The sequence below is a fragment of the Euprymna scolopes genome, chromosome 41 (genome assembly GCF_053919585.1).
Source record: "Euprymna scolopes isolate OS-2025 chromosome 41, ASM5391958v1, whole genome shotgun sequence".
Lineage (NCBI taxonomy): Eukaryota > Metazoa > Mollusca > Cephalopoda > Sepiida > Sepiolidae > Euprymna > Euprymna scolopes.
This window is the reverse complement of record NC_136522.1, coordinates 5,724,767-5,748,173: the sequence shown is the minus strand read 5'-3', so window position 1 is coordinate 5,748,173 and position 23,407 is coordinate 5,724,767. Positions and strand designations below refer to the sequence as shown.

At 37.0% G+C, this 23,407-nt stretch overlaps 1 protein-coding gene across 2 annotated transcripts in view; it reads left to right on the top strand.

Moving 5' to 3' along the window:
• The window catches only part of LOC145266317 (advillin-like), a 438,949-nt gene that overhangs the window by 327,518 nt on the left and 88,024 nt on the right, over nt 1-23,407 (top strand). For both annotated transcript variants that reach the window (XM_080121877.1, XM_080121876.1), the window contains one exon: nt 9,336-9,428. In XM_080121877.1, the coding sequence (XP_079978003.1) occupies nt 9,336-9,428 (93 nt within the window). The remainder of the gene's footprint in view (nt 1-9,335; nt 9,429-23,407) is intronic.

The window sequence follows — 23,407 nt, the reverse complement described above, 5'->3', positions numbered from 1 at the left end:
TTAGTTACCAATATATAAATGTATGTATGTATGTATATTTGCATGTCTGCCTAAGACTTTCGACTGAGGCGACGGATTTTACCAAGATCAGTAACCTTTCAGACGACAATTATCGAAAAATTGGCTAAAAACATTAATATCTTCACCTGCAACAGGACACTTTTCTACAGGGGGGTCGCTTTTTTTCACCGATATTTGTCGAAAGTCATCATCTCTCTCTCTGATTGTCTAACCTTAATTTAAACCTACGTCACTTTCGATTTGGCGGTGGTCGTGAAAGCAAAGACGTCAAGGTTTTTCCCCATCCTTTTCCTCCTTAGCGGTACGGGTTCGAACCTGCCGTCCTACCACCACTTTGTTTTTTTTCTTTTGCTCAACATACACATGTTAGTGTCCGGGATGCTGGTTTATGGGTTTCACTTTTCCATCATCGATTTTGTGTAATATGCATGCTCCTATGCCATAGGCGCTGGCATCGCTTGCAACTACAATATCACGATTGGGATTATAGTGAGCTAGAAACAAGTCACACATTAATATATCTTTAATTTCCTGAAATGCTTCTTCGCACTCTTGCGTCCAGACCCATTTTTGGTCCTTCCTTAACAATTCATTTAAGGGTGATCTTAGCTTATGCATATTTAGCACGAGTACATTGTAGTAATTCGCCAACCCTAAGAAACTTTGTAGAGACGCAATATTTTTTGGAATAGGCATGTCTCTTATTGCACTCAAACTATCTGGATCCGGCCTTCTTTCATATTTATCGATGATTTGCCCCAAGTATTTTATTTTCTCCATGAAAAATGTACATTTTTCATGTTTTAGTTTAAATCCATAATCCTGGATCCTTTCGAATACTTGGTTTACATGATCCTTATGTTGTTCGTTGCTAGCGCTGTTCATTAACACATCGTCCAGGTACACTACTGCGAAAGCCAACCCATTTAACATAATGTCCATAATTTTCTGAAAAATTGCAGGGGCGACTTTGACCCCAAAAGGAAGTCTGTTAAACTTGCACAATCCCTTATGGGTATTGATACATAGCTTCGAACACTTCTGACTGTAACTTGCAAATATGCGTCACTGGGGTCGATTTTAGAAAAATATTTCTATCCACTCAGTTTCGCAAATATTCTTCAGGGCTCGGAAGCCCTGTTAAAGCCGGTCGTAAAGTCTGTACAAACCTGAATCTCTTTGCTCTTTTTAATGTAAACTATTGGTGAAGTCCACTCACTATGATCAATTTTTTCAATGACACCCATGTTTTCGAGTTTTTCTAATTCACCGTCTATTTGTTCTATATCGGCGTATGGAACGTTCTTTTTCTTTCTAAACACTGGCTGTTCATTTGCTGTTACTTCAAATTTTACTATTGCTTTTGTGCGCCTTCCAAAACCGCCTGAAAATACGGCTGGAAATTTCTTTTTTAACTCTCTCTTAAGTTTTTCTACCTCCACATTCGAATCCTCAATCTTTTGGCAAAAAGAGCTTAACGGCAGATCCCATAGTCTAAACCTTTCGAACAGATCAGTTCCAAAGAGGTTCTTTGATCACTGACGCTTCTCGCCGTTTTATGTGATTTAATCATAGCAGGTCTCCCAAGCTTCTATATGTACATTAATAATGGAAATGTCAGACCCACTACCAAGCTGTAGTCTTACTTTATTTTTAAAGATTTAAACCTGTACATATTTCCGGATATTTCGTGCTTCAGGTTCAATTTTTGTAAGTTTAATGGATGGTTTTTACTTCTACCAGATTTTTTCCTATTTTTTCATTTTTCTTATCATTTTGTTTAAGCCAGGGATGGGGCATCCTACCAGATGCCAAACATACACCTTCTATTTTAGACACTCCAACCGAGAGATCTTTTTAAGATTCTAACCGTCCCTTTAAGTGCAATTGTTTGAATCTCCTTTGCACTTGGTTTACCTGGTATATTTGTAAGATAGTTTGTAAAATTCTTTTTCCTACAATTTGATGCCTTATGTCCTTTCTGGTTGTATATATCACATTGTTTAAATTTGTAGGGACACTCATTGTAGCAATGAGTATCTCCACACCTCCAACACGGTCCAGGTGGATCTTTTTCCGTTTTTTCCTCTGGTTATTTTTTGTAAGTCAATTTTTTTGTGTAATGGATCTTTTTAATGTGTGATACGCCGCTTTCCTCCATGTCACGACTGTCCTGTTTCAACGCAACAAACCGTTCAGCAGTCTTCCGCATAGCTTTGCAGTTTTAAATTCGGCTCGTTTTCAAGTTTATTTAAAACACGACGCCTGATTTCAGCGTTTTTAAGACCAGCCCTTGCAAAAAAATTAAACATTTAAAATTATCTGATGATAATTCCTTCAGTTTAAAATGCTTGTTTACTCTACTTGCATAAATAGTGTAGTCGTCTTTCTCTCTTCCAGTGACATTCATACACTTATATCTCCTGTGAAAAAGATGTTTTTGTAGAAAACAGTCCTGTTAGTAGCGTAACTGTCTCTTGGAAGTTCAACTCACTGGTCTTTTTTGGGATGATAAAATTCACGAACTTTGTATGTTCAGGTGTTCCCAATTTTATTAGCAAAAGCCTGACTTTTTAGCGTCTGTCCATGTACTGCAATCTGATAAAAATATCTTCATATCTCCTATAGAAATGGGCAAAAAATGACATCTTCTTGGTTATAATTTAAATTTTCAATGACGTTCCACACAACCGTCTGCGAGAATGCGTTATGATTCTCGTTTGCTTTAGTTAACTGTGTTGTTTCCAGAATTTTCCTTTGTTCTTCCTGCGTTTTCATTAAGATTTTTTCGAAATGTTTCTGTTGTTGCAACAGCTCTTCTTTAAATTTCACTGCACTTTCAAGTTGTCTTGGTTGCAAGGCGAGGTTTTGTTCTGTTTGAAATTTGAATAATTGCAAGTGAGACTCTCTTAACTCGGCGTTCATCGTAACGAATTCAATTTACGAAACACAAGTTACACTTGAAGTTTTACGTGAGCAAAAAGTCCATCCAAGATGTTCTTACCTCAATTCTTTTGTCTGAAATATAACAATTAAGAAAAGAGTAATTTTGGAAATTTAATTTTTTGTACGCGATATTTCTTGTATGAAATAAAGTCCATCGAAAAAACATTTGTCAAAATAAAATCTTTTCTTTTTTTTTTTTTTACTTGTACGTGGTTTTATGTAGCAAACAATAAAATCCTTCGCGTTTTAGCCAGTCGGCTTTTTTGTATAGGGAAACTCATTTTATTTTTAACCTCTGTGTTTCGCACAATATGACTTGATTATTTTATAAGTACTAATGCTTACGAACATATATTCTTTTTTTTTTCTTTCACAGGCAATTTCCTTTTCTCTTATCAAATTTGATGGTCGTTTTGCTAATAAATAGTGACACCTGTTTGTTCCAATATCAGAAAAGACTCGAATTTTTGGTAGTTAATCTGAACAAGTCATTTAAAAAACAAGAATCTTACCGTGAAAAAAAAAAGCTGGTTTCTTGTGCAAAAAAAAAAAAAAAAAAAAAGTGAACCTTTTTTTTTTTTTCGAAACACCCGGGTCAGTCTGTTCAATTATTTTAATAATTGACCATATTATTCGCGTTCTCTCGCTGTGAGTTTTTGACAGCAAGTCTTTAGTTTTTTTTTGTTTTTTTTTTCATAAAATCGTCACATTACTATTGTAGTAATTAATTCGCATCCTAATATCTACTATTTTGTAAGATATAAATTTATTAAATAAATATCAAACCCGATATAACTAGAAAAAGTCAACGTTCATTTCAAAACAAAAGATATAATTAAAAACAAATAAATAAATAAACGAAAAACGTCGTGTTTTATTGATCAACAATATGACCCAATTTAGTTAAACATCATCATCATCGGCGGTCACTCGTGTCCGAGTAAGACTGTCCTCCGTTTTGGCTTCTGTGGGTCCTCAGGTGAGCATAGAGCCCAATCCTAGACCCAATTTGTCTTGTGCAATTTGGGCAGATAAAGGTAGTGGTGGTGGGGTGGGGTTGAGTGTGTCTGGTTGATAATCTGTCCTTTCTGTGCTTGCGTTTATCCTCAGCAGCTTGATTTAGGTCACTACTATAAAGCGCAGCACCTTCGTGGACAGCGCTCCTCCATGCCAACCTGTTCCCAGCCACGTCCTCCCATGTCTCAAGGTCCATGTGAAACCGCTTTAGATTTACTTTGATGTTGTCCTTATACCTCATCTTTTGGCCACCCTGGGCACGCTTTCCCTTAACAAGCTGAGAGTAGAAAATCTGTTTTGGGAGGCGGAGATCCGGCATTCGGACAACATGACCAGTCCATCTGAGCTGGCGTTGAGCAACAGTAGCGGTGATAGTGGGAATGTCAGCCTCACTCAGGACGCTGGTGTTGGTGCGTCGGTCCTTCCAACTGATTCTGAGGATTTTTCGGAGGCATCTTTGGTGGTACGTCTCCAGGGTTTTTACGTGCCTCCTGTATGTGGTCCAGGTCTCCGATCCATAGAGAAGAGTGGGCAGCAAGACAGCTTTGTATACCATGATTTTGGTCTTTGCCAGAAGGTCACGGTTCTCAAATACTCTCTTCCTTAGCCTTGAGAAAGCCCCACTGGCACAGCTGAGACGGTGTTGTATTTCATCATCTATGTTGGCTTTTGATGATAGGATGCTGCCTAGGTATGGGAAGTGGTCCACATTTTCCAGTCTAGCGTTGTCGATGGAGATGTTTGGAGGTGAGACTGGAGTACTGTTTGGTGGTGATTGATGGAGGATTTGGTTTTTTTTATATTAATTGTTAGTCCTAGCTGTTTGTACGCCCTCGTGAAGGCAACCAGTGTACACTGTAGGTCCTCTTCTGAGAGGGCTACAAGGGCGTTATCGTCTGCATACTGTAGCTCCATAATGGATATGGTGTTCGTTCGATCTTTGGCCCTAAATCTGTTGTTAAAAAGTCGCCCGTCAGTTCTGTACATAATCCGAACTCCATGGGGAAGATGTTTGTCCGTGAGATGGAGGATAGCAGTAATGAAGATGGAGAACAGGGTTGGGGCAATGACACATCCCTGTTTCACTCCCGTGTCAACCCTGAAGGGCTCTGTTTCATCTCCACTAATACTGAGGACTGTAGCTGACATATTGTCATGTAGCAGTCTTAGTACCCGAATATACCTCTCTGGGCATCCAAACCTTGCAAGAACCAGCCAAAGGGCTTGACGGTTCACAGAGTCAAAGGCTTTAGTAAGGTCTATAAAAGCCATGTATAATGGTAAATTTTGCTCCCTGCACTTTTCTTGGAGTAGACGAGCAGTGAAGATCATGTCCATCGTGCCTCTATTTGGTCGAAAGCCACTTTGGGACTCGGGAAGGATGGTTTCTGCAAGGGGTGTAAGCCTGTTGGCCAAAACCCGCGCTAGGGCTTTCCCTGTGGTAGAGAGGAGAGAAATGCCCCGGTAGTTCCCACAGTTTGCCTTGTCTCCCTTCTTAAAGATGGAGACAACTAGGGCATCTCTAAGTTGTGCAGGGATTTTCTCTTGTTCCCATATTTTGAGCAGCAGGGCATGGATGTGTCTGAGAAGATCAGGCCCGCCTTTCTTCAGGATTTCTGCTTGGATGCCATCAGAACCAGCCGCCTTATTGTTTTTCATCTTCCTAATTGCATCCCGCACCTCTTACAGACTGGGTGGTTCTCCCATGCTCTCAATTATGGGCTGTTGGGGGAGTTTTTCAAGGGCCTCCATCTCTGGAGTGGTGTCCCTGTTCAGAAGATCCTCGTAATGCTCTTTCCATCTATTCGTTATTTCTCCCTTTCCTTTCAGCAGCGTGAGCCCATCCTTAGACCGAAGGGGGGTCAGAAAACGGTAGCTGGGGCCGTATACCACTTTTGTGGCTTCAAAGAATCCTCTGGTGTCCCCAGAGTCAGCAAACTGCTGGATCTCCTGAGCCTTCTTCATCAACCAGAGGTTCTTCAGCTTCCTGACTGTCGATTGGACAGCCGCTTTAGCCTTGGCTTGGGCAGCTCTTTTAACCTTGCAATTGATGTTATTCTGCCAGGTGATAAAAGTTTGCCTCTTGATGTCTATAAGCTGTTGGATTTCGGTATCGTTTTCATCGTACCAATCCTGATGTTTCCGCTTTTTCTGCCCTAGGATGCTTATACTGGAGTCCATGATGGCAGAGGACAGCTTGTCCCAGTGCTCTTCAGCGTCATGCGGATACTGCTTGGGCAGGTCCGCGCTAAGAGCCGCCTGGAGGTGTTGTTGGTAGGTGATATCGCCCAGCTGCTCGATGTTGAGCTTTGGTCGGCTCTGTCTTTTTTGCATCCTTTGCTTCCGCATTAAATGGATAGACATGATGGAGCGAATAAGACGGTGATCAGTCCAACAATTGTCTGTACTGGTCATTGCCCTGGTGTTCAGCACATCACAGCGGTCTTTGGCACGGACAATGACATAGTCAATGAGGTGCCTGATTTTACTTCGAGGGTGCATCCATGATGTTTTGAATGCGTTTTTTTGTCGGAAAAGTGTGTTCATGATGATCAGGTTATGTTCTGAGCACTTTGTCAGTAGGAGTGTACCATTTGAGTTAATGTTCCCAACTCCTTCTCTTCCAAGCGTTCCTCTCCAGTGATGATGGTCTCGTCCCACTCTGGCATTGAAGTCCCCAAGTAGGATTATCTTGCCCCCCTTGGGGGCCCCGGATAAAATGGTGTCAAGGTCAGCATAAAAGGTCTCCTTTATTTCATCATGTGCATCAAGTGTTGGAGCATACGCACTAATCACAGTGGCCATTTGGCTGCCCGCAAGCATCAGGCGCATAGTCATTAGGCGTTCGTTGATGCCCACAGGGGACTCATTGAGGTGGCGGATGAGGCTGTTTTTTATAGCAAAGCCCACGCCATGGATACGTGGCTCTTCTGCAGGCCTTCCTTTCCAAAAGAAGGTGTACTCGCCTTTCTCCTCCCTCAGCTGCCCGTCGTCAGCCAGTCGGGTTTCAGAGAGCGCAGCTATGTCAATCTGGAACCTCCTTAGCTCTCTTGAGATAATGGCAGTTCTTCTTTCGGGTCGATCACTTGTTTTGTTGTCCATGAGGGTCCTCACATTCCAGGTTCCAAAATATAGGCGTAAGTTTTCTTTCTTTTTCCGACCGCGTGGTGGTGATCCCTCTGGATGCGGTAGTCCAGACGGGTTTTTTTGAGGCAGGCTACTTTTAAGGGTACCTTTTCTAACCCCCTCCCCTACTGGGGTGAGCAGAGTGGATCCTAAATAGGGCTGCTCAGTCATGGATGCAGCTGCCGAAAAACTCTTTCTGCCTCGGTCTGTGAGGTTAGCGACTGAATCTGGCACCCACCGCCTATGTGCCAGGTTGCAGCTAGGAGCTGCCAGACTACACTGTCCTGCTCCCGTCACCACTTCCTGGTCGCCACAGGACTTTTTCTATCCGGGAATTAAAGGAGAGCTCTCTCTCTCTCTGCCTCAGTCCGGGAGCTTAATGACTAAAACTGTCATTTCCATCCATAATGTAGAGTAGGATGTGTTCCCTTTCGAGAGAACGCCTGCGCGTGATGTCTTTTAACGCGGGGAGACTGATGCGCCTGCAGCCACCACACGGCCCCTTGGCAGAGGAGGGCCTAATTCCAATGGCATGGAGAACCACAACGACTGGAGACTCTCTTCTGTTGCAGCCTTCATCCGCCTTCAGTGCCGTTGTGTCATTATTGTCATCATCCGCCGCATCAGCCGTTGAGATCTTTTGGATCACTCTTTGTCTGGAACCTCCCCTTCAACCTTACCGCCATGGGTGGCCCTACCAGGAGCCTAGGCTCCGGACAGCATCGCTCTCAGGTTCATCGGAACACACAAGGTTCTCCACCACGACAAGGTGGCGATCCAGGGAGAACTTAGTTAAACATATTCTATAGTTGAAACACTTTTAGATGACTTAATATCGTCGTCTGACATTTTCTTAGTTACATGCCAACTGTTTTCACCCCTCCCTTCACCTTTTCTTCCTTTTAGTGTATTCATACCCCCTCTATAACTTTATATTACGCCTCCATTCTTATCACTCTCTCTAACTTTTCCCTAAAACTATCCTTCGTTTACGGAAATTTGATTTTTGTAATTAATTTAAATCCATAAGAACTTTAACTTTTCTTCACACAAGTCATGACATATTTTATCTCCTCAAAATTTCAAAATGGTTTTGAGCCTTTTTAATTTTTTTATTTTAATTCTTCTTGCCTGATGAGATCAAATATGATTGAAACGGTCTGCACATCGTAGCAAGACATGACTGTATTTACATAAAGAATTATATATATATATATATATATATATATATATATATTAAGTAATGTGATTTATAATTTAAAAATGTAAAAAAAAATTTTAAAATTTAAAAATCAAATTTTAATTAAATTAAAAATCAGTTTCATAAAAAGGAACAACAACAAAGTCAATTATCTGTACGATCGTTTCGGAAATCCGTGCTTTTTATTTGTGGTATACATGAAGTCACGTAGAACAATTATACATAGTTTTTTTGATAAGCACGGTCTCCTCATCAGCAAATTTAGGAGGATTTCTATTGAATTGAAAAGACACCAAAAATAAACCTAGCATTAAAAGTAAGGCAGATGAATCTGAAAAATTGAAGTAAAAGGTTTGGATTTAAAATTTATAAGAAAATTAGTATAGGTTAGAGATAGAAATGAGTGGAAAAAATATATATTTATTTTGAATTTACATAATAAATTTGATTTAAAAATATATAGATATAGTTACCTTTTAGTTTTTCTTTTTTTGAAATCAGGAACTGTATTTAAAGTAGTCATTTAGATGTTTGCTATAGCTTTTTATTTTATTGAATGATGAATTTTAAAAGGGCGACGCTCGTGCAGTAAATTGTTTCCGTTAGCGTATTTTGATTTAAAGACGCTACAGTTAATATATATATAGAGAGAATATTTGTTTTGCAAGTTTTTAAGGGGAGATAATTGTCATGTGTTATTGGCTTTATTTATTATTTGATTTACGAGTCTAAGGGCGGTAATTGGTCTCTAAATTACAACGAGCATTTCTTGTATTTTAATTAAACTAGTAATTTCACTATTACATTAAAATACACTTAGCTCTTAAGACTATTATTCTAATCTCCTTTAAATATATATATATATATATATATATATATATATATATATATATATATATATATATATATATACAGAGAGAGATAGAGAGAAAAGAAAAACATGTAAATAATTGCTGATAAGGTATGAACCCTTAATCCATGAAATAACATTGACGCTCATTTTTCATTTTTTTTTTTTTTGTAGGTGAATGGGATTGAAATGCCGCCGCGTCTCTTTCATTGTTCCAATGCCTCAGGAATGTTCATAGTCGAAGAAGTCGTCAGTTTTTCGCAAGAGGTAAAGTGCCTTTATCGTTATTATTTTTTTTTTTTACCGAAACAGAACATTAAAATCTAATTTATAAAACGCACTATGTTTGTCTGTCTATCTCCACTTTTTACAAAGTGCATCTCCTCTGAGACGCAAGGTCGTAGAACGGCGCGACGCGGGTCAAATGATTGCATTTTTCACGGACCGTTCCTTATTTGTCCAGTAAAAATAGCTGCTAAAGCGTCAAACTTGAAAAAAAAGTCGACTTAAAGTGTTCTTGTACGTAGCCTCTTTTGTGAGTTTAACTGCACAACGTGCGTTGGCTCCTGAATAACGTTACAGATATTAATTGGGCTCTGAGTGTGTATGCGACATCATTATGGCAAGTGAACCGCACTTATGGCGGCATTTAAAAATTAAAGAAAATACTGAAATGTCTATGTGATGTACGTAGCAATCATTGGACGAAGATGAAAAATTACAAAAACAAATCACGTAATTTGATCAAGTAATTTTTTTTTATTAAAAAAAAATCCAAATAAAATAAACGAATCGATAGACAAGGACAGACAACCCTATTGCACATAAAAAACTATAAAAATAATCACTGATTACTTCCCGTTATTGCGTTCTCAAGAGAAATATGGCCTCGTTTGTCACTTATCGGTAAAACTCGGCAAAATTTTTTTTCGTAAATAAATAAATAAAAATTTTAATAAATTTTTGTGATTTTTGGAATATAAAAGCTTCATTCCGTGACAAGTAAACATATTTCTTTATTTTTGTTTATCGCTATAAGTGCCAATCTGAATAATAACCCGGATTTCTTCTCTGACAAATATCCCACTTTGCAATTTAAAAATGGAGATGTTTAAACGCACGTAGACTTGCTGAAATGCCAGGCGAAATATTATGTTCGCATGGCTGTAAACCAATAGCCGAAACCCAGTCACCTAGAATAGGGCAATGTAAAAAAAATTCCATATAGTGTTGCAACGCGTGAAATATTTTATAAACGTCATTCGTGAACACACACACACACACACACACACACACACACACACACACATATATATATATATATATATATATATATATATATATATATATATATATATACAAAACGTATATATATGTATGTATATGTTTTACGTTTACATATAATATACACAAGATGAATATATATATATGTATATATGTATGTATATATATGAATACGCATATATATGTATATATATATATATGTATACGTATACATGTGTATACAAACATATATATATATATTAGTATATATATATATACATATATGTACATACATATATATACATATATCTGTATATACATGTATATATATGTATATGTATATATATACACCTATACATATACACATATATAAAAGACGTATGTATATGTACATATATGTGTATATATACAAGTTTAATGTATACATATATGCAAGATGTATATATATGTATTGCATATATGTATATATATGTATGTATGTATATATATATATATATAAATATGTATATATATGCATTGTATATATGTATATATATATATGTGTATATATACATATATATATTAGTATATATATATGTCTATGTATATATAGATATAAATATATATACGCGTGCACACACACACAAATATATATATATATATATATATATATATATATATATATATATATATATATATATATATATCAGCAAACAATGATATAGGTTTAGATTTCCTTGGCAAAACGTTTTTTTTTTTTTACATATCGAATCAAATAACATCTTTCTTGTTTTCATCTTTCGACACAACTTAGTTTCAGGATTTACTTTTGATGTCTTCCGATGCGTCCACATGCTTCAATGGAGGGCGCTGTCTGTCATTCGACTTAGTTTTTTTTTAATCGGCATAATCGATTCTTTTTGTTTTTTGTTTTTGATGATTTTTAAGCAAATTCTCATATTCGATTAAAATAGATTCACAGAGTATTGCTATCATGTTTGCGTTCGTAAATCTCTGTCCAAGTTGAGGGTCCTTGATGAGGTGCAGAAACGTGTCTGAAAGTTGAGTGACACCACACTTTCGATTTGATGAATTGGATTACTTAAAGGAGCGGTTAATCAGGAATTTGTTTATGTTGGACTTGAAGACATCCAAGTTGTAATCAGGTGGGGAAACAGGAAAGCAGAAGAGAATTCCACAGGCGTGCAGTTCTAAGAAAGAAGCTTTGATTTAGGACGAGATAAAAAGTGGGGAAAATTATTGATAGTGGTTTCAGCTAGACGGATGTTTTCCGTGAAAGATTAACGAGTGAGGACCAGAGATTAGAGCTCAGACGAGCACTTGCTATGGGAATAATGAAAAAACAAAAGTCTATTCTATATTTGTACTCTGTTAAGGCAGGATAGGCTGTTTTTAGCAGCTCCTGGCTTTTATATTGATAGAGAATTGCATCAGCAGTGAGATATCTGACCAAAAAATTGTGATACGGCGAAATATTAAGTCTTTAGATGACTATATATATATATATATATATATATATATATATATATATATATATATATATATATACTAGCATGGGTGCCCGGAGTTTCCCGGGTGTTTGGAGGTGTGTGTTGAGCAAAAAAAAAGTGGTAGTCGGAAGGCAGGCTCGAACTCATACTGCGAAGGAGGAAAAGAAGGGAAAAACGTGACGTCTTTGCTGTTACGACCACCGCCAAGCTGGAAGTGACGTAGGTTTAAATTAATGCTAGACAATCGAAAAGAGAAGATGACGTTCGAAAATACCGGCAGAAAAAAGCTCCCCCTCTCTGTAGAAAAGTGCCCAGTTGAGGGCGAAGGAATAAATGTTTTTGCCAATTTTTCGATGTTTGTCGTCTGAAAAAAACGAGCTTCAAAATGATACTGATCTTGTGAAAATCCGTTGCCTCTGTTGAAAGTTTTATGCAGACATGCAAACATACATACATACATTTATATATTGGTAGCTTAAATTTTCGATCCAAACCGATTAAAACACTTACCCTATCTCTGAATACCCTTTATGTCAAATTTCAAATGTTTAGACCAGAAATTGTCTGAGTAATTTGGTAGAGACCGCAGAGGTCATTTTTTTTTTAAATTTGACCTCTATTATTACTCAGTTACATTTATTGTTTTGGCTTCAAATCAAGTTATTAAGTTAGATCCATGTCCAACTTTGAACTTTGACCCCTTAACAGCCAAATCTCTGGCCGAAAACCAATTACAAAGATTTCCCATATCTCAATACCCTGTATATCAATTTTGAGTCTGCAGATTGAAAATTTGCAGAGTTATTGTGTAGGGAAATTTAAACAGACAGACAAACAGACAGAAACTTTCAGTTTTATACATATAGTAGCATTTCAGCCCGGCGTTGTCCGGGTGTTTGGATGTGTATCTTGAGCAAAAAAAAAAAAAAGAAATGGCAGTAGGAAGGTAGGTTCGAACCCGTACAGCTAAGGAGGAAAAGAACGGTAGGGAAACCCCCCTGACGTCTTTGCAGTTACGCCCACCTCCAAACCTGAAGTGACTTGTGTTTACATTAAGGTGAGACAATCGAAAGGAGAGGATAATCTTTCAAAAATATCGGCGAAAAAAGCGACCCCTCCCTGTAGAAAAGTGCCTAGTTGAAGGTGAAGATGTTAATGTTTTTAGCCAACTTTTCGATATTTGTCGTATAAAAGGTGGAACTTTAAAACGATACTGATCTTGTGAAAATCCGTCGCCTTTGTCATCATTCAAACATACATACATACATTTATATATTGGTAACTAAAAATTTTCGACACAAACCGATGAAAAAGCTTGGCCTGTCTCTGAATATCCCTTATGTAAAATTTCAAATGTTTAGACCAAAAATTGTCAGAGTAATTTGGTAGAGACCGTAGAGGAAAATTTTTTTTTTTTAATTTTACCCCTATTATGACCCCTTAACCTTTATTGTTTTGGGCTCAAATTTAGTTATTAAGTTAGATCCATGTTCAAGGAACCTATATCTAAAATTGTAAGTGGTTGGACCCAAAATTGTCGGAGAAGTTTGGTAGAGTTCTCAAAGGTCAAATCGTTGAACTTTGACCCCCTTAACAGCCAAATTTCTGGCCGAATACCGATCAAAAAGATTTGCCCAAATCTCAGTACCCTGTATATCAAATTTCGAGTCTGTAGACAAAAAATTAACAGAGTTATTGCGTAGGGAAATGTACAGACACACAGACAGACAGACACACACAGACACACAGATAAGTTCACTTTTATAGCTATACTAGCATGGGTGCCGGGCGTTGCCCGAGTGTTTGGAGGTGTATGCTGAGCAAAAAAAAAAGGTCAATTTTTTAAATTTGACCCCTATTATGACCCCTTAACATTTATTGTTTTGGGCTCAGATCAAGTTATTAAGTTAGATCCATGTGCAAAGAACCTATATCTAAAATTTCAAGTGTTTAGACCCCAAATTGTCGGAGGAGTTTGGTAGAGTTCTTAAAGGTCAAATCGTTGAACTTTGACTCCTTAACAGGCAAATTTCTGGCCGAAAACCGATCACATCGATTTTCTCAAATCTCAGTACCCTGTATATCAAATTTCGAGTCTGTAGACTAAACATTGACAGAGTTATTGCGTAGGGAAATGTACAGACACACAGACAGACAGAGACACACACTCACAAACACGTTCACTTTATATATATATATATATATATATATATATATATATATACATATATATATATATATATATATATATATATATATACATATATATATATATATATATATATATATATATATATGTATATTTTGCCAGCAAATCATTAGTCAAGCACGTCTGATTGAACACAACGCAGTTATTTTTTCCCCATTTTTTTGGATATATTTTCAATTCGCCGAGCGGTCTTTTTATTTCAGCTGGCATGTTGTATATAATGGCACCCAAAAGTTGTTGTTCGGACATATTTCTCCCAAACGCTCTCTCTCTCTCTCTCTCTCTCTCTCTCTATATATATATATATATATATATATATATATATATATATATATATATATATATATAAAATAAAACTATCCACTTATTAAGTGTTTCCTTTTCAGATTAAATATGTTTTTAACTCTTTTTCAAGGTGTTTTTAACATGTTTTATTAATTATTTGCTCTTATATATCCATAATATAAAGCTGAATATCTGTGTGTGTGTTTTTTAATTTTTTATTTCCATACTTTGTGGACCAGGCGCGAACGCAGACCCCACAATTTTAATGAACCACCGTTCTGCCAGGTCAAACATACCCATTCCTGCGTCTCGATACATCTTCTATCATTATATGTAATCAGTTTTTTTTTTTTAAATAGTCAACCATATAGGAGCCTATTCGTGACCAGAAAAACCCACACACACACACACACACACACACACACACACACATTCAGCTTTATATATACATAAATAGCGTAATGGTTAGGAGCCTTGACTGCCGTACAAACGGTCTGGTTTCAATCCTGGCTTGAGGTAGTTGCCTGTCTAGCCGCACTGATGAGCTGTGAAACAGCGAAACAGTACTGTATGTTGATGACTATTTATATATACGAAACAGTACTGTATGTGGATATATATATATATATATATATATATATATATATATATATATATAGTCTGAAGAGGCTTTAAAAAATGTAAAGAAAAAATAATTAAAGAATGCGGAAAAAATGAATTTAACCTATCGCAGACTCAGCACCTACATAATCCGACTTGAAAAAAGTTTATATGTACAAAAAAGAATTCAATTATATAATGATAAAAAAAGCCTTAACTATAATTGTTTAATAGAAAGACTTAGCACTTGCCGATTTCTGTAGACTTCAATTATAAAAGAAGATTTAACTATATATGAATGAAAAAAAAAACTAACTAAAATTGTGTTAATAGAAAACGGGTATCGTCAGCTGCTTACCATGTAGCTGTTTCGGAGATTTAAAAACAGGACAGCTGTTAAATACATGGCTCTCCAGTAGATAATACTACTTCTCCAATAAGAAATAGCAGTAATATATATATATATATATATATATATATATATATATATATATATATATATATATATATATATATATATATATATATAATTATTCACTATCATAATTATTAAATACCTAGAGACATTAGTGTTTCATCCTCTCGGGAATTATCAGTGGAATGTGTCACGATTAACAACAGTCGATGCATCCGAACCCGGTGACAGAAGCCATCCCTGGCTTCATTAACAAGGACCTAATCCATTCGGCTACCGTTAACCGCGAGAAATGCTGTTGAATTTAAACGTTTATTTTTAAATGCTTTTTATCGTCTGTCAGAGTGATCTAATCGTTATACGATGATCTTAGCATAAGAACTAAAATTGACCGACTTTAATTCAACTGAAAGTGCACAACGATAAGAAACGAGTTTCTTAAAGGGGCTGACATAATTATTTACTAATATAATTATTAAATACCTACAAACATCAGAGGTTTGTCCTTTCGGAAATCATCAGTGCAGGGTATCACGATTAACACCAGTCGATAGATTCGAACCCGGCGGCAGAATCATCCATGGCTTCTATCCATTCGGCTATCGTTAACCGCGAGGAATGCTGTTGAATTTAAACATTTATTTTCAAAAGCTTTTTAACGTCTGTCAGAGTAATCTAATCATTATATGATGATCTACCCATAATTTTATAGCAAGCCCCACTCTCTCCAATGGTTTACTTCTACTTGTGCAGCCGCCGTTGCGCAAAGGCAGCATACGTACCGCAGATTTAATCGACATAAAATCTACAACAGTGTAGTAAATGATGGGCAATCACCAATTCCCCCACTATCCAACAACCATGAAGTTGTTTGCTCAGCAACCGAGAAGCTAACATGCTTGCCAGTCGGTTTGCTTCCAACTCCACACTGGACTCTGCTAACGACCCCTCTCAGACTTTCCTTTGCGGACAGACTCCACACTAGACGATCTGAAAATCACCCCTGCTCAGGTGCATACTATTATAAAAAATCTTGACGCTTCAAAAGCATGTGGACCTGAACTCATCTCTATTAAAAATTATTATGCTATTAAAAAAGTGTTCTGTCGAAGTAGCTCCAGTTCTCTCCAAACTTTACAACAAATGTCTTAATGAATCTTGCTTTCTGAACTGCTGGAAAACTGCTTCTGTGGTACCAGTTTTCAAGAATTCTGGCGAAAGAACTGACCCAGTAAATTATCGCTCCAATTGCCTCCTCCCACTTTTCGCCAAAATATTTTAGTCCATAATTAACCAAGTCTAGTCTATCACCTTACAGATGCTAAACTTCTGACAGACCAACACTATGGATTTAGGCAAGCCCGTTTCACAGCATACATCATAACTGTAATTTCTGGACGTATATACACTGGACAAAGCAGGGGAGAGTAGATCAGTAGCTCTAGATATATCTAAGGCTTTTGACAGGGTATGGCATGAAGGTCTTCTTAGGAAAATTAGATCATATGATATCACTGGAAGAATATATAATGTAATTAAATCCTTCTTAAGTAAGAGAAAAATACAGGTTGTTCTCGATGGTCGTACATCTAAACAATATGATATAAATGCGGGAGTGCTTCAGGGGTCTATCCTTGGACCTCTATTATTCCTAATATTCATAAATGACCTCCCTGACAAAATTGTCTGCGAGATAGGTGTATATGCTGATGACACCACTCTCTATAACAGACACGACAGGAAAACAAATGAACACATATCTAAGGAAATGGTAGAAACACCAGAGGATGACCTCCAATCTGTAGTGGAATGGGGACAAAAATGGATGGTCACATTCTCTGTCTCTCTGTCTCTGTCTGTCTGTCTGTCTGCCTGTCTCTCTGTCTCTCTCTCTCTCTCTGTCTCTCTCTCGTCGTTCTCTCATCTTTCTCATTATCACTCGTATGCACCTCAAAACCCAGCGACAAAAATGGATGGTCACATTCTCTGTCTCTCTGTCTCTGTCTCTGTCTCTGTCTGTCTGTCTGTCTGTCTGTCTGTCTGTCTCTCTCTCTCTCTCTCTTTGTCTCGCTCTCTCGTCGTTCTCTCATCTTTCTCATTATCACTCGTATGCACCTCAAAACCCAAAATTATTAGCGACAAAAATGGATGGTCACATTCTCTGTCTCTCTGTCTCTGTCTCTGTCTCTGTCTCTCTCTCTCTCTCTCTCTCTCTTTGTCTCTCTCTCTCGTCGTTCTCTCATCTTTCTCATTATCACACGTATGCACCTCCAGCTCTCTATCTCTAGTCTTTCTTCCTCCTCTCTCTCACTTTTCTCACTTCTTTCTCTCGATATTTCGTTTTTCTCCCCCTCTTACTTTCTATTTTCTTTCTATAACTATATTTAACCCGTTTTTTTATTCTTATAGTCTCTACACCTTTCTTTATGTATATATGTATGTATGTATTATGTATGTATGTATGTATGCATTTATCTATCTATCTATCTATCTATCTATCTATCTATCTATCTATCTATCTATCTAAAGCTGGTTACGTCAACCACCTTAACTGACACAAAACTCCTGTTCAGGTCAACTCTGTACTTATTAGTCAGAATCAAATACTCTGTTTAATATGCAGCAAATTTTGCAAGTCTTGTACTGCTGGTTTAAGAAGACATATGCTTGTTCATAGGAACACCCTTCAGCCTCTAGAGGCCGTCAACTCATTGGGGGGGGGGAGGCTAATTAAACTATTTTTTTGTACAAACGAGTTTTTTTTTTTTTTTTTTTTTTTTTTTTTTTTTAGTCAATATCTTAGAACTTTATTTTACTAATTATCTTTGAAATAGACCCAGAAAACTAATATTTATATTTCAAAGGAGTTTTACAATAAATTTATTTAACTTCAAAATTTAGCTGAATTTATCAGCTTCCGAATGTTACCGTGAAAACATTTTTCATTATACTATTTTTTTTCACGTGTACAAATATTTTTTTCCCTTTTGGAAGCTTTAATCTTTCAAATACAGATCCGGCCTCCAGTCCAAGATCACAGCGCAGTATCTGTTCGGATGCTACACTTAAGTTAATTTGGCCTTAGTCGATGTAGGGGAAACCCTTCTATACTAAGGATTTTTTTTATTTTTTGTCTACTTCATGAGTGCCCCTTTTTTGGGAGCTGGTTTTTTCCCCCACATTAAAAACGACCTTGTGTCACATTTTGCTTTCATGAGTGTTGTGGTGGCAACCACTTATTTGCATATGCGAATAACATAACACTATAAATGACAAGCCTAGGTTGGCCTTGGTGTGTCTTACTCAAATGCCACCGGAAGTGACGCCGAAGAGCGTACATGTCCTCCCACTAAGACTCTCTGACTCGACACCGTCATTTGTACATATTGTAAATATACCTTTTCTTTAATACACTTATTATTGCGTTATCTTGTTGTTTGCGTCTTCATTGTATTTCCTTACTAATTATTGTTCAACCTTGCAACCACAACAGTTGTCGACGAGATATGAAGCGTCAAATATAGAAGTTTGACGAAGAACTATTAAAAAAAAAAAGTACAACGCAAAGGTTGACCATTTTTTTAAGGAATGCAAAGTGTTGACGAGCAAACGGATTTTACGCTAAAGAGAAGTTTCAACTCAAGTGAAAAAAAAAAAAACTCTAACGTGGCAAAAGCGACAATTTACGCCGTTTTCTGGGAATCCGACTTGCAAACGAATGTAAAAGTGAATTTTTGTTTTGTCGCTACACGACAAATCTTACTAAAGGACCAACTTGCAAACGACAAGCGAACTTTGTTCTGTCGCAAAAACGACAGGTCAGACCCGTATTACGAAAAGCAAGGAAGTAACCTAAGAAAAAAGTTCACCAGTGGATTCTAATTACTGTTCTCCGTAAACAAAACAACAACTAAAGGACTTTTTTAATTAATGTTTTGGTTGACGTCGGTACTAAAAGGAAATACCACAGCTAAAACTAAAATTTAAGGAAAGGATTTTTTTTCTTGAAGTTGTCACTGAATAACGGATAATACAGTAAAACGTCACGGAAAAAAGGTAATCTCAATTTAAGAGGTATTTTAATTACTAAAATACTAGAGAAAAAAAAAACCTCAAAGAACTAAATGTACTGCATACATTTATTCAATTGTGACTCGATTAAAAAAACAACAAAAAACCCAAACTTTTATTTTGTGGAAAGAGTTACTTATTAGTAAGTGCCTAAAAACGGAAAGTCAATTCCATTTCGTGATTCCAGATAAACCTGTTTTATTTTTTTTGTTGCAGCGTGACTCGCAAAAAGAATATATTATTGCAAGCAGCGATATTATATTTGAAAACAGGAGCTTACAGCAATTTGCTTTTTTGTTGTAACCCAAACCGGTGTATATTGTACATGGTACAATATTTTTTTAACTACACACTAAAAAAAACAAAAAAAACAAAAAAAAACATGGAAGACTTATCAAAAATGTTCATGCAATTTTTACAAGCACAGGCTGAGCAGGATGAACGCAGACAAGCTACACAAAACGAGCTTTTGCAAACACAAATACAGGCACAGGCAGACCGCGAGGAAAAGAGAGAGGACAGATTATTGAAATGGCAGCAGGAACAAGAAGAAAAGCAGAAAATGGCACAATTAAAGCAGAAAAAACTGCAATTGGAACAGGAAGAAAGGCATAAGAAACTACAATTGGAATATGAAGAAAGACAAGATGAACGTTTTGCTAAACCACTGGAACTACTAAAGAGTAATCGAGAAAATGTCGATAGTGTTAATTTCTCCCATACAACTATTTTTAATAGCATGTCCACATTTCATTATGTGCCTGAGGAAGAAAAGAATTTTGAAGCATACTACACAAGATACGAGGATGTTTTTCAACTGGACTGTAAAAATTGGCCAAATAGTCAGAAAGTGAGCCTCTTACTCAGAAAATTGGGTACATCAGAACACAGCAAATTCGTAGATTAAATATTACCTAAAAAAACTGCGGAATTAGAGTTCATGGAAGCTGTAAAATTACTAAAAGAATTATTTAATCCAAATATATCTCTTTTTTATAAAAGATGGCTGTGCATGAATCTAAGAAAGATGGACAACCAAGATTATTTGACATACGCATCAGTTGTCAATAAAAACTGCGATAATTTTAAGCTTGCAGAACTAACGGCAGAAGATTTTAAATGTCTAATCTTCGCTCAAGGGTTAGTTTCCAGGAAAAATGCAGAAATACGCAGACGAGTGTTGTCAAAGCTGGAATCTGAGCAAGATTTAACCCTCCAGAAACGAGCAGAGGACTGTGAAAGGGCCATTACACTAAAAAAGGATAAAAAAAATATAGAAGAATCCGGAGTGGCATATGTAAGAAAAGTTAGAAAACCATACGCACCAACCAAGAACTTTACAAAGAAAAGCAATGGAACGGGATATTCCAAAGATAATAACCATAAATATAGTACAGAATATAACAAGCCTCTTCCTAGATATAACTGTAAGAGATGTGCAGAAAAGCATTGGGAATCAGATTGTCCTTATAAGAAGAAAAAATGCTACATTTGTAAGAAGGTGGGACACAAAAGCGATTGCTGCAGATATAAAGATTACACCAGAAAGAGAGTACAGCAAACAAAATCAAATACAAAATTAGACAAAGATCGGCGAAACTACGTAAAAGTGAAAATATTTAAAACATCAATAAAGTTACAACTCGACTCCGGCTCCGATGTTTCTATAATAAACCTGAATACGTGGAAAAAGTTGGGAAAACCGGCCATGATGAAAACTAGTAAAGAAGCCCGGACGGTAACTGGTGGTATAAAATTTGAAGGAGAAGTTGTCCTCCCGATAAAATTGAAAGGGATTTCGAAGAAATTAAAAATATTCGTACTAAAAAATAGTGAAAATCTGTTTGGAATAGATTTAATTGAGAAATTCGGACTATGGGATAAGCCAATCAATACATTCTGTAAAAAATTAGAATGTTCTTCTCCAACAACAGTAAATATAAAAGACGATTTAAAAGAATTATTTCCTGAGGCATTCACGACTAACTTAGGTCGCTGCAATAAATTCAAGGCCTCGTTTGAACTTAAATGAAAACGCCAGTCCAATTTTTAGAAAAAAGCGAAATGTTCCGTTCGCTGGGTTGGAAAAGATTGATAAAGAATTAAATAGATTGGAACAGACGAGAATTCTATCAAAAATAGAACACAACGAGTGGGCAACCCCCACCGTATACGTAAAGAAAAAGAATGACGAAGTTAGAGTGTGCGCAGACTTTTCGACCGGGGTCAACTCCCTATTAAAAGATCACCATTACCCCCTACCAAGCCCAGAGGAAATATTCGCCAAGTTGAATGGGGGTAATATCTTCTCCAAGATAGACTTGAGCGACGCGTATTTGCAAATACCGGTCGAGGAGAATTGCTCAAAAATACTATGCATCAATACGCATAAGGGATTGTACAAATACAACCGATTGCCTTTTGGCATCAAAGTAGCGCCTGCCATTTTTCAGCAAGCGATGGACACCATGCTAAGTGGTATTGAGTGCGCATGTGCATACCTGGACGACATTGTTGTCAGGAGCAAATCCCTAGAAGAACATAAGGAACATTTGAAGCAAGTATTTACTCGAATACAAGAATTCGGCTTTAAAGTAAAAGAAAGTAAATGTGACTTTTGTATGAGCGAGATTAAGTATCTTGGACACATAATAAACAAACATGGACGACGTCCAGACCCAGACAGATCTGCGGCAATAAAAAATATGCCAGCACCCGATAATGTAACAATCTTGCAGAGTTTCTTAGGACTCGCAAATTATTACCAATCTTTTTTTGAAGGAATGCATAACTTGCGAGCCCCCTTAAATAATCTGCTTAAAAAGGATACACCGTGGAACTGGACGCAAGAATATCAAACCGCTTTTGACAAAATAAAGAGCGCACTAACATCCGAATTATTCTTAACGCACTTTGACACAAACTTAAAAATAGCCGTCGCTAGTGACGCTAGCTCCTACGGCTTAGGAGCATGCATTCAACATATTATGCCGGATGGGTCTAGAAAACCAATAGCGCACGCTTCGAGAACGCTGATACCAGCCGAAAGGGCATATTCACAAATCGAAAAAGAAGCGTTGAGCATAATCTTTGCAGTGACTAAATTTCACCGATATTTATATGGTAGACAATTCATACTTGAAACCGACCATAAACCGTTAGTCACGATCTATGGATCAAAAAAAGGATTGCCAGTATACACCGCAAATAGATTGCTGCGCTGGGGTACAATACTACTTAATTACGATTTCCAGCTACAACATCTAGCATCAAAAAAGATTTGCCATGCGGATGGACTGTCAAGACTGATACCACAGAAACACAATCTGGAAGAATCAGTCATTGCAGCAATTCGGACAAATGTTGAAGTAAAAAATATGGTAGCAAACATCATTAAGGAACTACCCGTAACTTTGTCGGACATTAAAAGGGAAGCCGAGAAAGACGAATATATAAAGGACATAAAAGAGAAAATTATAACGGACACAAAGGTGCAGGAAGTTTTCTCCATATGTGACGATGTGTTACTGTACAGCGAGAGAGTGGTAATACCCAAAACATTGCAGAATAGGATGTTAAGAGATTTCCACACAGGACATCCGGGGATAAATCGAATGAAGTCGTTAATGAGAAGCGACGTGTACTGGCGTAACATGGACACTGACATAGCGACAACAATTGATAAATGTAAAGGATGCCAGTTAGCGGCAAAATCTCCACCTATAGTACACAAACCTTGGCCGAAAACCGACCAACCATGGTCGAGAATCCACATGGACTTCGCTGGTCCAGTAGGTGAAAACTATTATTTAATTGTAGTGGATAGTTTCACAAAATGGCCGGAGGTAATGCGTTGCAGGAATCCAACAACGAACAACTCAATAGGGTTCCTACACGAGTTGTTTGCAAGATT